The 15,689-nt window shown below is 40.7% G+C and overlaps 1 protein-coding gene across 1 annotated transcript in view; it reads right to left on the bottom strand.

Moving 5' to 3' along the window:
* The window catches only part of Ppp1r3c (protein phosphatase 1, regulatory subunit 3C), a 4,933-nt gene extending 4,305 nt beyond the window's left edge, over window positions 1–628 (bottom strand). Inside the window, exon 1 of the mRNA XM_005385829.2 lies at window positions 498–628. Within this exon, the coding sequence (XP_005385886.1) occupies window positions 498–511 (14 nt within the window). The 5' untranslated portion in view covers window positions 512–628. The remainder of the gene's footprint in view (window positions 1–497) is intronic.
* Window positions 629–15,689: the final 15,061 nt, after the last annotated feature.

The following is a 15,689-nucleotide window of genomic DNA, read 5'->3' as shown; positions in this document are numbered from 1 at the left end:
TGCTGGGATTATAGGCATGCGCCTCCATCCCTGGCTTTGTGTTCAAATTCTGAGACTGTCTTTGCTGTGACAATCCATGATAAGAGTGGAGGAGAGCAAATGAGTGCAGAGTGGAGAAAGAAGGAATGCAAATATCGCCCTATAATTTTTGCCTCCAAGAAAAACCACCTACCCAGAAATGTCACGGTGCTGTCACAAGGTAAGCTGCCTGAGTACCTGGGGCACTTGGGCAGCACCCAAAGATAACAGTAGCATCAATGAGGGAATCTGAACTAAAGCTGACTCACGTTTCTTATTCAGGATGCTGATTGCCAAAACAGACTCTCCCTAAGAAATACAGTAAAAAAAATCCACACCTCCAAGGCCTCCGGAGTGCCAGATTCAACCGTCGCCCTGCCCTGGGGTCTCTTTTGCAGAGACAACAGGAGAACGCCCCTCAACTTCCCCGAAGCTGCACATTTCCATCTGTCCTGCGCGCAAAGTGGCAGTATACCTACCTGGTGCAACTCATCAGGCACAGAGGAGGCGGCGGACCGTGAGAGCCGGCACCCCGCTGCCTGCGCAAGTTCGCAGCCCTCAGCTCCCCGCTGCACCCCTTCTGTGGCCGCGCGCGCTGGCTGCGAGTCTGAGCCAGAAAGGAGGCTTATCAGCGCCGAGCCACGTGGACCGAGCCCTTGGGCCAATCCCGGGCGGCGGGCCGGATGTCGCAACCAATGGGCGCCCAACTGCGGCGCCAGCCCTCATCCCGCGAACGTGATCTCCGCGCGGCTGAGTGTACCGAGAGCACGCTAGATCCCCAGGGTGGGGCGCCAAGGATTCCCGGGCGGGCTGGAACCCTGGGAGAGTGACGCCAGGCACGTAACGCTCTGGCGGGGAGAAAACGCGGCAGGCTTCACCCAGGCCGGCGCCAGGTCCTCTGGAGTTGGAGTGTCTGTTCGCTGGAAATATGTCGGTCTGTACACAATTGAATCTGAGCATGGGGAGCTGTGGCTCGATCCAAATGCATATATTACCCAAAATGTTTATATTGTTCATAAATTTGTGCATGCGCGCACACTGGCCTGTGCAGTCAGAAGCCGGCTGCACTTTTGCTGTTTGGGGGTGTTGTTGCTGTTCGTTAAAATGAACCCACAGATGCACCGTACAGTAGGGAAAGGCTACCAGGAATTACCAACTTCTGTAACACACATTAGGAAAGCACGTGAGCGCCAGAAAACAATAAAAATGATACAGAATTTTAAAACAAATGAGAGGAAATCAACAATAATTGATACATTACATATTGTTATCTTCAAAGCAGTTGTCCAGATTGCCAGATATAGGCATGCAAGACTGATCAAAAAAAGTTAATCTTTAACTGTTCCTTTCAATAAACCAATAGAAACTAGTATTACAATTATCTTAGCTATCTTGTGTATATAAGTACACCTATTTTTTCCCTTCCTTCTTTCTCTTAGTTTTGTTTTGTTTTTTTGGTTTTTTTGCATGTTCCCTTGTTAATGCTCACAGTAACCCCAGGTACCATCCTCTGTCATTAATTCCATCTTATAGAAAGGGAAACTGAGGCACTGAGCAATCAAGAGAACTGTCCAGGACCTCACCTCATAGGTAGAGCTGAGACAGAAGCTGGCTGATGCTAGGGCAGTAACCACTGCACAACACGGTCTTTCTTTAATTACCCAACAACTATTAGAAGGACAGAGATGGAAGGTGGCTTATGTATCATTGGCATCAAATAATAAATTCTTCACAGTTAAGGAATTCAAAACTTAAAGAAGTTGAGCTACTTGCCTGAGGCTGGTTAGATCAGAGCCAAAGCTAGAACCCTGGGTAGAATCTTTTCCTCTCTGCATAATTGCATTTTGAGCTAAAAGTGAATATTACCAGTTACAGCTATGAAGCACTTTAAAATGATAAGAATTTATCGTGGCTGGGCATGCTGGTACATACCTGAAGTCCCAGCTATTCAAGAGGCTAAGGTAGGAGGGTCACATGGTCTAGCTAGTTAGACAACAAGCTGAGCAAAGTAGCAAGACCTCTCTCTCTCTCTCTTTTCTTTTTCTTTTTTCTTTTTTTTTTTTTTTTTTTTTTTTTTTTTTTTTTAGAGACAGGGTCTCTCTCTCTGCAGTTCAGGCCAGCCTTGAACTCACTTTGTAGCCCAGGCTGGTCTCAAACTCGCAATGATCCTCCTGCCTCAGCCTCCGGAGTGTTGGAATTACAGACGTGCACCACCATGCTCGGCTAAGACCTTCTCTCAACAACAGTAACAACAATAATAATTTGTTGTGATCTTGTTTGGAGAGAGTGGTGTGCATTCATAGAAAATAGAATATGGTCCTGTTTAACAAAAATGTTAACTGATTATTTAAAGATGATGAAATTATGAGTAATAAAAATGCTTTCATTGTTTTGTTTCTCTGTACTTTTAAATTTTTTACAATGAACATGGAAAACTTTATGAAATTATTTTAAAGGGTTTTAAAACTTTCAACTAACACATAGAGTCCACATGCTTCGGGCCAAGGACTGTCACACCAGTTGTCACACCATCCTGAGAGTGAACTTGTTTCTGTTCACTCTGCTTTCTCTCCTGCCCCCTGGTGTTGGCTAATGCCCTGAAAGTCACTTTGTTTCACCCCCTTCAAATGAAAGATTTAGGGAAACAGCCCTCTCTCCTAGGAGTCACATTCAGTAACCCTCTCAGTGCTCCAGGCCCCTCACATCCTGGCTCTAACTACCCTTGATTATGGGATGCAAGGGACCGGAAGAATCCGTGTTCTTAGTTGGGAATTGTGCAGTGAAGATGGGATGGGCCACGAACTGTGAGGAGTTTAATTATTATTTGTGGGCTTTCTCCAACTGTGGTTCGGCAGCATGCAGACACTGCTTTGTCTTACTGATCTTAACGATAAATCTGTCATCTGGAGGTTACTGAGCAGCGCAGTGTCTGTAATGCTGTATCAGCAGCTTACCAAGATTTATAAGCCACAGCCCTTCGACTGTGAGGAGGTTACAGCCTTCATTATAGAAATCCAAATTCATGAAACAGCCAAGGGACATTTTAAGGAGCTGCTAAGCAAGGGAATAATGATCTTCTGGCTAACATAAATGGGCTACTTAAAACTTCGCTCAACATATTATAAGAGAGCTGCCCCTGTAGGGGAAAAATCCTGGCAGGTTCCTAGGTTACCAGCTTATGTTCTGCAACTTTGCCTTGTTCTCTGTGACCAATCAAGAAAGTATTTGAGAATTAAATCTTATAGTCATTAACATTAAAAAGCTAGTATTGAGCCATGGCTAGTTTTCACCTGGACAAAACTTGTAACTGATCTTGTGCCACAGTGCAGCATCAGTGATGTTGGAAACTGCTCACTTTGATGGAAAGGGCCAGAACTTCCACTGAACCGTCTAAGTGATCTGGAATGTTCTCACCCTGGAACTCTCAAACTCACAGAGTTTCTGTGGACTTACTCTCAGGAGCTGCAAGTTTTCCATCTTTCTTCATTTTTAAATGCTTGGATTCCTTTTCTGGGAAGAGTCTCTAAAAATGAAAGGATATATGTCTCGGTTCTTCTGGATGACTCCTTCAGATCTGAATATGACACCGTTTCTGTGCAGACACAGCTTCTGGGGCTCACAGGATGGAAGGAATCTTACTTTGAGATTTTAAATTCAGCACGGACGGGAACCCATGACCACAGGGACTCAGGTTATCTTGTCAGCTGCCAGTGCTTAATTCACCGGAGGCCTGCCCAGTCCACCCTCTTTTTCCATGATCAACTCCTACTTACCATCCCTCGTCTCTGTTAACTCTTCCCATAAAGAGAGCTCACAGCACAAGGGGGTTTGGCTTGAAAAGACCTGATGATGCTGTGGTGCAGCCCCGGGGTGGTACGTACCTCTCCAAGGTGTTGCAGTCTTTGGAGGAAGACGTGTGAAAATTTACAATCCTGTGCCTGTTCCCGACCACATCTGACTTCACTTGTGAATGGCTTTAATTGCTCTTTTCTCTACTGGACTGGAATCTGGCTCTGTAGAACCCATTTGAAACCACTTGTTCTCATCCTAAACCCTAGAGCCAGACCAAACAAGTGTAACTGTTGACAAATTTTTTAGTGAGTAACATCACGGCTTGAATCATTTAACTTTTTCTGGTAGGGTCTGGGTTTTGTTGAAAGTCAATGGATTGTATTTATGGATGTGGTAAGAATATAATAACACATTTGTGTCTTTGAGCAAGAACTAAATTTTTTAATTTAGCTTTTAAAAATTTTTAAATAATGGAACACTTTTTAAAAAGTAATAGAGGAAATTTCTTTGTTTAAAGAATGACTCAGGCTGAAGCAGAAAGGATTTCACATTTGACTTTTGCCTTGGCAACTAAGTGAGACCTTATCTCAGAATGAAATGTTTAAAAGGGGTGGGGAGGGAGATCAGTGTTGGAGTGCTCGCCTTGCACTCACAATCTCCAGGACTGGAGGAAAAATAAGACTCATTGGGCATACAAACAACCATTTCTTGCCATAACTTTTGAAAATTTGAATTTTAAAAGGTTTTCTATTGAAATTATAACTTGTATAATATTTACTTTTTAAATTTAATTTTGAGTAGGGAATATCTTTACATTGTTTCAAGATAAGATGTGGAAAGATATTGAAAGCATTCTCTCTCTAAGAACCCAGTCCTCCCACCTCCTCATGTCACAGATCTCCAGGGTTTGGTAATGCAAACACAGCACATAGAAATGCGTGTGTGTGTGTGTGTGTGTGTGTGTGTGTGTGTGTATGTGTTTAAAATAGGTATATCCTAAGAAAAAGTATGTATGTCACACAATTCATATTTCTCACTTGATCTCATCTTACGGAGATGTCGAAAATACTGGCATGATTCTAGATGGGACAACTTTATGAGATTTTTGAACTGGGTACTTGCAAATAGTAGCAATTGATTTATTAATAAATAAGAATTTTTAATTAAAAAGGCCAGAATTCGTACTTGAGAACAGAGAAGCATCATTTCACGTCTCAGTGAATCATAAGCTCTCTTCTATGGTTTCTTCTTCCTTCCCTACCTGTGTTAGATAGAAACACCAGTAACAGGTAAATGGATGTGATTAAAACCTAGTGCTTCCTTTGGGTTAGCTACTGTTTCAAGCACTTTTAAACATTGACTCATATAATCCTTATACGAATGCTTTGGAGTGGGAACTGATTTCACAGATGAGAAAACTGAGAAGGTCTGGTGGGTAACTTGTCCAAAATCACATGGCTAACAGGTGACAGGACCAGGTTTCAAAACTCTGTTTCATTTATACTACTAGTTTATCATGGTACATTGGAAAGAAAGATTTGTGTTATTATGTGTTTCTTTTTTTGGAAGAATCTTTTCATTTTATGTCTTGTACTCTGAGTAACTACTTTGAAGATGATGATACACATTGAAACAACTGTTATTCTATTGTTTGATTATGAAATTTTATTTTATTTTTTCATAAAATAAAAAAAATTGAACTCTCTGGCTTCCATGCTCCAAGTGTGTAAGCTGATCTGAATATGACAAGCACCACACTGTTATCTACCAAGACCAAAGAAGCTCTACAGATGGCCAGAGATTCAGAAACAGGAAGGCCTCTGTGAAATATCCGTGGATGCTCTGAGGAAGCAGTCGAGCTTGGGGAGGCTGGGAAAGGGGAAGAACTTACAGGAGGTGCAATTTAATCTTTGGGGCATTAGGGTAGGAATATAGCTTGTGACTCAGCCAGAGAGAGAGCAAATGAGATCACACTTGAAATGGTGCCGTCAGCCCACCAAAAGCGCAAGAGAAGAAACCAAGTGTTCTGAGTAGACTATGCTATGAGCCATTCAGTTTGCACCAAAAGCATTTTCAAGTCATAACTGTCATACCTGAAATTTGAGTTTTTGCCTCATGCCCCACCTGAAAATATCTCTGTAGGAGCAGGGAGCAAATCTGGGTGAGGGGTGAAGGCTAGTTGTTAGCAACAACAAGGGGTGCAAGACAGCACAGTAGAGATGGGAGGTGCTTTGGGTAGCGTGCGAGGAGAGGAGGGAGGGCAGAAAAAAGCATGGCACACTGGCCTCTCCAGTGACCGTTGGGAGAGGAAGTGGCACCTGCTGTGGTCGGGTTCTAAAATGTCCCCTAGACGTTTGCGTGTTCAGAGCTGAGGCTTTTGGAAGCAATTGGGTCATGAAGGCTCTAACTTCATCGATTCATGATTTGGTGACATTATTGGGAAGTAAGGGACACTTAGGAGGTAGTGTAGTTGAAGGGAGTGGGACTGTATATTGTCTCTAGCACCTTCCTTTCTAGTCTCCTTCTCCCTCCCCCCTTCCTCCCTCTCCCTCCCCTTCGTCTTCTCCTTCTCCCTCCTCCTCTCCCTGTGTCCCTCTCCTTGTCTCTGTCCTCCTTCCCTTCTCCCCCGTCTCCCTCCCTCTTTTCCTGGCAGCCATGATGTGAGCCACTGTCCTCTACAGTGCTCTTCTGCCATGATGCTTCTGCCTCACCACAGGCCTTAAAGCCATGGAGCCAGCTGACCATGGATTGAAACATCCGAAGCTGTGAGGCAAAATAAATCCTTTCCCCTTTAAGTTGTTCTTCTTAGATACTCTGTCACCACAAAGGTGACAGAGAAGTAAAAGGACATGGACCATATTAGGTTGTCCAAGAGACAAGTAGGTCACGTGAACTTCATACACATTTTTTACATGCGCTTTATGACTTTGGAGAAAGGAGAGGCCCTGAGGGGCAAGAGGAGCAGGACATGTTGGTAACAGAGAAAACAATTTGCTAGAAGTGAGGATTCTAGCTGGGGCATAGGGAGGTGGTGTATAAAGGATCAAAGGAAAAACTTAAATATTAATTTTTTAAGAGACAGGTCTCACTGTGTTGCCCAGGCTGGGCTGCAGTGGCTATTCACATGTGCAATCCCACTACTGACACTTAGCATAGGACCCAGTAGACATAATGCACTACAGCCCCAAACTCCTGGATTCAATGATCCTCTTGTCTCTGCCTCTGAGTATCTAAGACTATAGATGTAAACCACTACCCTACTAATATTAAAAACTATCTAAATCTGCTGGATTATCTTGAACAAAATTCCAGATCAAAATGCTATAAAATGAAATGAGCAATGAATGAAATAATCCAACTGTAGGAAAGGGATCATTGTTTCACAGTGATATCACATCTCCGAGTTGCTACAATTTCTCCATATTCATTGAAGGAAGTGAATGAAAGTATAAGTTAGAATCTAAGAATAAGTGACTAAAAAATCACTGAAGGACTTTTCTTTTGAGACAGATTCTAGCTAAGTCACTAAGTTGCCCAGGCTGGGCTTGCATCTGCTATCCTCCCGTCTCAGTGTCCCAGCATTCTTGGATTACTTTTTGTTTTCATTTTTGTTTTCTTGTTTTGTTTTGGTATGGGGAATCGAACTCAGGGCCTTGTGCTTACCAGGCAGGCACTGGGCCACTGAGCTATCTTGCCAGTGTGTTCTTGGATTACAACCAGGCACCACCACACCTGGCCTGAAGGACATTTTTAAAGGCTTTAATATGACTAAGGGCAAAGGGAAGGATTGTGCAAGGAAAGAAATAGAAACTAGACAAAATGTACCACAGTTCATGGAAAACGTTAACAAAATAAAAATGAAAAGAAAGAATACTCTGAAAAAGAATGAGGAAGTATTATGTTTACCAGTTAACAATCTATTATAAAGTTAGAACTTTTATAAATAAATTAATGCAAGAATATTCAGATTATACAGCAGAAAAAATACATCATTTATACAAGAGTAGTGAATCAGATCAGTGAAAGGAAAGAATCCATAAATAAACCTACTCACACATCAAAATTTAATATATATACAGTGGGAATTTCTAATAAGAGGAGGAGGAAAATTTCATGAATGGGTGTCTAGTTAGCCAAGTGGGAGATGAGGGTTGGAAGAATGTGTACAATAAATTGTTTTTATTCACTTATGTCTGTGGAAGGGGACTAAAGTGTTTTAATGGTGTAGCAACAGGCAAAAATGAAGCACTTCAAAAGGGGTGTCTCAGCCTGTTTTTGCATTGCTATAACAAAATGCCAGATGTTGGGAAATGTAAAGAAGAAAGGTTTGATTCATGGTTCTGGTGGCTGGGAAGCCCAGATAGCATAGTATAGGCATTTGACAAGGGCCCTGTGGCTGTGTCACTTGACAGAGAGCTCACATGGAGGACATCTGAGCAACAATCAGATGCATGAAGAAACAGATCACACAGCAAGGAGGAGGCAAGAGACAGGGGAGGGGCTTAGCTCACTCTTTTATAACAACCCACTCTCACAAGAACTAATGCATTCCTATGAGGTCTAACCCATTCCAAGAGGCCAATATTAGTCTCTCAGGAGGATAGTCATGAACCAGTTACCTCTCACCAAGTCCTATCTCTCAAAGGTCTTTTCAACACCCCTACATTGGGGAACAAGCTTCAACTTGAGTTTTGACAGGGACACATTCAAACCATGGCAAGGGAATGCTGCAAGGAGGCTGCTGGGCCGGTCCAATCTACTCTGTGCACTGTAACATTGATGACTTGGAGAGTTTCCATTTTTAACTCAGGACTTACAAACAAGAGAGGAAGTCTGACTGAATCCACTCAGTAAAAGAGAACTGACTTTCATGTTCTGTTCTTTCCTATCCCGGTTGTTTCCTTCTAAAGCTGGAGGAAACCCTTGGCTAATTGGATTTGCCTGTGCAAATGTATGTTTGGTGCTCTGTGTATGTTTTCCTGGTATCTTGCCGGTACATGCATGTCTGGTTTAGTTCTTTCTTTTTTCTTTTCTTTTCCTTTTCTTTTTCTTCTCTCCTCCTTTCCTTTTCTTTTTTAAAAAATGCATTAGAAATCAATCCCAGGGTTTTTTCACATGCTAAGCACACACTGTATCACTGTGCTATGTCCCTGCCTCTTTACTAAATCTTTATATCCTATGACTTTGTATTCTCTGCTTGAAAACTGAATAGTCTGATGTAGCAGCTGTTTAATCAGGCCACTTTAGTCACAGATTTCCCTTCATATAGTAGTAGAAAGGGTGGAAGAATAACTAGAATATTAAAGGCTCTGAGTTAGATTCCCACTGGGCAGGCAGGCAGGCAGGCAGGCAGGAAGGAAGGAAGGAAGGAAGGAAGGAAGGAAGGAAGGAAGGAAGGAAATAGAGAAAGGAAAGGGTAAGAAACAGAGAGAGAGGTATTTTTTCTGCTCTATCGTCTGGTTTCTGAACTTGGGATATGAGATGAATTTTAAAGCACCTTTGCAGGAGTACAAATTGAACACAAGGCCCCTTCTTGTAAGGTGCCATATTTCCTTTCTTACCTGACAATATTAACCTTCCCATCCTCTATCTCCCTCACACATACATAATTACACATACTGTATATCACATCACCCCACTCCCAGCTCTGGATATAACTGTTAATAATTTCTTCCTTCCAAAGATGTTCAGAGTTCCTTATTTACGTCTTTTAAACTAGAATGCAGTAGTATCTCCCTTATCCACGTAGAGGAAAAGCAGATCTGCTTGAGGCCAACTTTCTGTGGATCAGAGAACTATTACTGTTCAGTCACTACGTGTTAAGGATGTGGTGGAAAGTTCCAGTTGCAGGAATCAGGGAGGATGAACAAGTTTCCAGATCCCACTGAGTCAACTATTTGCACTGGGGACTTAATATTTTGTCAGAAATGTAGTAATCCTTCTAGAATGTCAACCACAATTTTGGAAATACCTCTCAAAGCCAGCTTTCTTCAAAACTTGTTTGTTCTCTATTAGCAAGGTGTTAAATTTTCTAATGTGAGGACTCTTAATCTTATGTCACTTAGTAAAACGGGAAACTATATGAAAGCCATGAGAGAAAGCAATAATGTCTCCAAATGTCATCACTTCCTAATCATAAAAATGTAGTCATCATGTAGTCAAGGTAATTATGGTGAGCAAGAAAGCATTCTTCCCTGGATAAATTATTTGACTTTTCATTTTCCGACCACTGGTGATTAAAGGAGAAATTTTTCTATCTGAAGAAGGAATAAAAGAAAGAAAATTCACATTATTAAGAACAAATTATATATCCAGCACTGCTAGGTCTTTTTGCATATTTGATGATGTAATCACTGCTACAATATAATATTTATTTAAAATTAAATAGTATTAAGTTGACAAGAACAGAGGACTATCACTTAAAACAGAATAAAGTATGATTAGATACCATTTTTTCTTGCCTTATTTCCATCCTGCATCATCCCAAGTTTGAAGTTTGGGTGCTATTTACAGGGTAAATCTTCACTGTGGTTGATACTACAAGAAGTTATTATTTTGCAAACTACAAACAGAAATGTGAGATTCAAATGGTACAAGTCACAAGGGTGGTATCTGGGCAATAAAATTTTACGCATAATAAACCCTTTCAGCTTCACAATTTCCTTTAAAACCTTTATTTCATTTAATCCTCATTATAACCCTGCGACATAAAATACAAACCAAAACTGCACTGAGAGTCCATCGCATCCCAGTCAGAATACACATACACACAATGGAGTATTATTCAGTCATAATGAACAATTAAATCATACACTTTACAGGATAAGGAACGGAACTGGAGCTCATCATGTTGAGCAAAATAAGCCAGATTCAGAAAGATGAGCATCACACATTTTCTCTCATATGTCAGGGGGAAGAAGAACAAAAGACAAGCTGAAAGTAAAGGAGGAATTACTAGGGAAGGCAAAGTGGGTGGGGGAAAGAGGACACCGAGGAGAGTAAGAGAGGGCAGTGGAGATGATTAGGGCGGATATGATTAAAGGACAAGATATGCATATATGGAACTGTCACACAGTTAATTTTATAATTAATATGAGTTAATCATTATAATAATACAAGATCCTGTGAAGCCATATTTACGATTTCATCTCACAGCTTGGGGAAACTAGGGTTCAGTTCAAGTGAATGACTGACGTAACTTCACAGCTTGCCAGTGATGGAGCCGGCTTTTGAAGCCAAGACCAGATCATGTGGATATACCTTACCTGAGGAATTCCCTTGTTCACTCATGGGTATTAAACTAGGATCTGCCCATGAGCACTTTGTTGGGTATCTGTCTCTTCCTTACCCTTACTATATTTAATCAGCAAGCAAGTCCTGCTTGCTTTTACTTTCTCAGTATTTCTCAGAATCTGTCATTTTCTCCACTGTCACAGTCATCCTCACCTCTTGCTTGAACTGCAAGAGCCCTCTTGCTAGGTTTTCCTGCCTTAGATTACGCCATTAAACTGTCTCATAGGCAACAAAATGCCTGAAATATAGTTATGAACCCAGACTCCAGTAGTTGCCCATAATCTAAATCTGCTAAAAATCTGAAACAAACTGCTCATTTCACAGACCTCCATGATCCCTGCCTTTCTCACCAACTTTATCTCCATTTGTCATTCTCTGGCCTTACCTATGCTCAAATTCTGTCCCTCAGCCTGGAGTACCCTCCCTCCAGTCACCTTTCCTTGACTAATTTCTAGTTATTTTTTGAGGATCACCCCAGATTTCATTTGCTTGATATGCCTTCCACGCCCTTCCCCACCTCAAGGACCTTTCTCTGTGAGCTCCATGAGGCCCTGGAAGTATTTTTATCATTTCATTTACCATCAACTTTTATAAAATCTGTTTTGGGTTGTGTCTTCCACTAGACCAGAAGCTCCTTGAGGGAAAGGACAATGTTTTATTTATCTATGTATCTCCAACAGCTGGCACACTACCTCACAAATGTATGCTAGGTCAACTAGATGCATTAATCATGAAAAAATACTTGCTGGCTTCAGAATCCTGCATGAGTAAGAAAGAAATTGAGAAGGTGACATTGAAATGATGTAAACGTAGTGAATTAGCAAATGGAAAGAACATGAATTATCAAAAGATGCTTTCAGAGTCTAGAGAGGAGTGTTGACAAAATCTCTAAATAAAAATAGTGAACTATTAAGTTGGCAGTGAGGAAGAAATGTTATTTCAAAAGTACCACAAAGCAGTGCCAACCAAACCACTCAGTGCCCTAGACCTAAGAGCCCAGCAAAAGAACAAGTTGTCCTAGGACATAGCAGATTTATTTTCAGATCACAAGCCAGATACTAGGATCAGAACTGGAATAAACTTCTGTTCTTTTAAACAATAACTCATGAAGAATTAATTTTTATTAGTATGTGTTTGTAATGCACAGTGCTTTTTTACATTTATCTTGCAGAATTACCTTGCAGATGTATTCACATCTTAATCCTTTTACTTCCCCTTCTGTCCTCTCCCATTCTCTGATCCCCTTACCATACCCACTAAGTCCTTGTTTCATAGCATCTATCTTTTATTTTGCTCCTTAAATTATTTATATTTTACATTCCTCATATAAGGGAAACCATGTGATATTTAACCTTCTGTGTCTGATTTATTTCATTTAGCATTATGCCCTCAAGGTGTATCCATTCTCCTACAAAGAAATTACTCTAATATATATAAAGCATTTGTCATCTTTTGATTATCCTTTGCTACTTCTGGCTGTTGTCCAACTTTTCTGTTTCTTCATGGGCCTCCAAATGGCTCTTTCCTCCTCATATCCTCTAATGTCTCCTTGGTTTTTGTCTCTCACGTTATTGTTTGTATGAGATACCACTGACTTTAAAATGTTCTGGAAACTTCTGCTGGCTAATATACACCTCTAATTATGGAAATTACACAGGCCAAATAAATTCCCACCTTGATGTGCCATGGTCTCTGCTTTGTTCTTGCTGTTCCCTCTGCATGGAAGTCCTTCACATGCCCTAACCTTATCCATCTTCCAAATTCCAGCTCAAATGTCTGATGTTAAATTTCATCTAACCCTAGAGACAGAATGCCCTGTTCTAGTCCCTGTGCTTTAGAGATGAATTTGCTTAGACAGCTAAAGTAGCTTTTGCAACCCTGGGTGATTTTATTTGTTTACACAACATCTCATTTATTAGACTATGAACTCTTCAGGGCAGATACCAAATATCATTCATTTCCGTATTCCTTGCCTTTATCAATATCTAGAACATTGTAGACATTCAAAAGATATTTGTTTAAATACTCTAAGGTCTTCTTTGCCCAGTATAGTCTCTCAAACAGAGATTATTATGTAGAAAATAGATAAAGGGGCAAGCATGAAGAAATGGAAGGAAATAGTGCATTTAAAATACAAGGTAACAAGAAAGGAAGGGAGGGGAGGGGAGGAAAGGAAAAGGAATTAAAAGAGAGAATTGAAGGAAAAATGGAAATAGAACTTTTGCAAATGAGGAAAGGAACAAGAGTTGGAGGAATCAGGGAGGAATGGGAAGGGAAGGGAAGAAAGAAGAATTAGTATGTATTATGTACATGTAGGAACTACATGTAGTAAACTATTATGTACATGCAGTAAATGTAGCCATTATGTACAAATAAATTTTTTAAACTAAAGAAAAAGAATACAAGGTGGCTTGGAAAAACTACACAAGGGCCTGGTAGAGACTTCCAAGTACTCTTCTGGATCTACTTGCTACATTTATGCAACACACTTTGTGCCTGGGGGAATTCACCTGTATGGACTATATTTGTGCCCCCTGGTTTCTGTCTGGGTTTGATAAGTGAGATATACTGGCAGGAGGGCTGGAGAAGAATAAGATTAAAGTATATTCTCCAGTTTCTACTGTGTTGGGCGGCTGTGGTAGGCTTTTCCCCCTTACTTGTGGTCATGGCTTCTAGCCATTTGTTGTCTCCATGGAGCTACTCACTGGGCTATGCAGTGGCTCCGTCCACTTTTCCTTCAGAACCTAAGGTGCTAATAACTTCCCGAGTTATTACTCATAGATTTCTCAAATCCAGGCCATAACTTTGTAATTACCCATTTTGATTATGCTATTTTTCTGCCAGAACGCCAGCTGACTCAAAGGGCAACAAGAGGCTAGATCTAGTAGGTGGTTTTAAATTATGGCAAGGGATTCAGATTTTTACCTTAAGTGCTATGGGAAGCCATTAAAGGGTTTAAGCACTAAGGTAGGTAATGAAGTTTGCGATTTAACAAATGAGTTTAACTGCTGCTGTGTAAAAAAATGGGAGGGCCAAGGTGCAAGAGGAGGACAAGGGAATCTAGTCAGGAGACAACTGCAGTCACAAAGATGACAAGTAATGTGCCACAACAGAATGATCTGAGACTAGCTGTAAAGATTGCAGCACAAAACCAAGAACAACAAAGCCATGAAAGCCTAGCAAAATCTTAAACAAAATGTACATGCCTGCACGACCTAATGTACATGACTAATGACCGTAGCCTAGACCCAGACTCCTCATCTGGCTTCCAAGATCACCCAGCTCTTGTCACTGAACTCTCTTGTTCCCCTCATGTGGTTTAAGTGGCCAGTTAAAATGGTCTTCTTACCAATCACAGTGCAACTTGTGCCTAGTACCTTCTATCTGGAATGTTCTTTCTTTCCTTCACATCTTACCCATCCTCCAAGGCCTAGTTCAAAAGACAACACAGGTAACAATTTCTAAAAACCTAGCATTTTCCAGTCAGCATGTTATTAGCATTATCTCATATAATCTACCTATTAAGCAGTAACATTCACTCCATTTTACAGGTGAAGAATCTGAGGCCCAGAAAAATTAAGTGTTCATAACCAGACCATATTAGACTTGAACCCAGGTCCATATGACTTCAAAACCCTAGATCCAACCCTAATTTAATGCTGTTCCTTGAACCATAATAGTTAACTTTACTGATGATATAGTAAATGATAGGCATTATACTAAACTCCCTAGAATTGTTTTATTGGATCCTCATAACAACCCTATGATATAAGAACCCTTTTAAATATCATCTTCAGAGTACAAAATCAAAGCAGATAAAGAAATGTGCTCAAATGCAACCTTCTCCACAAAGATTTGTCATATTTCCCACATTTTGAGAACAATTTTTCCTTCCTTTGAAAGGTGGGGCACCACAATGCATCTCCAATAGCATCAACACTTTCTGCTTTGTATCATGGCTGATTAGCCTTATACTAGGCTAACAGGACAACCTTGGTCTGACTCATCATCTATTTGCCCAAAGTACCTGCCCATAGCTCCCCGTTCCCTAACAGCTCCATGCTGCAAGTAAACACTTGCAATATATTAATGAATGAACACCAAAATACCTATGGCGTGCCATCAAGGAACTCAGGCAGTAATGAAGAGTGACAGAATGTCACCTGGTGTTTGCTCAAACCACACTGCTCGGTCATCCAGCCAGGGCAGAGTCAGTTATCTCTCAGGAACTAGACTTTCTTGATCACATTCAATTTAAACCCAGGGACTATGTTTAAAGGAATAGATTTTTATTGCAACTAGCTTGTTAGGTAATAAAAATTATCATAGTGGTAGAGAATTGTAAGTCTTGGAAATCATCACACCCAGTCTTATTCTTTACTGCTCTATAACTTTTTAAGTCCATTAACAACTTATCTGAACTACAGATTCTTTATAAATTCAAAGTAGTAAGAACATACTGTTATAAGGATTAAGTAAGATGATACATGAAAAGCATCTGTAGAAAGGTGTCTGTCAGTAAATGACAGTTATAATTAAGTGTGAGAGAATAGCATATTCTGTTCACTACATTTTAGGAAGATCAT

The sequence above is a fragment of the Chinchilla lanigera genome, unplaced genomic scaffold, assembly GCF_000276665.1.
Source record: "Chinchilla lanigera isolate Chin_1 unplaced genomic scaffold, ChiLan1.0 scaffold00024, whole genome shotgun sequence".
NCBI classification, from domain to species: domain Eukaryota; kingdom Metazoa; phylum Chordata; class Mammalia; order Rodentia; family Chinchillidae; genus Chinchilla; species Chinchilla lanigera.
The sequence above is the reverse complement of the archived record's forward strand: the minus strand, read 5'-3'. Positions and strand labels throughout refer to the sequence as shown.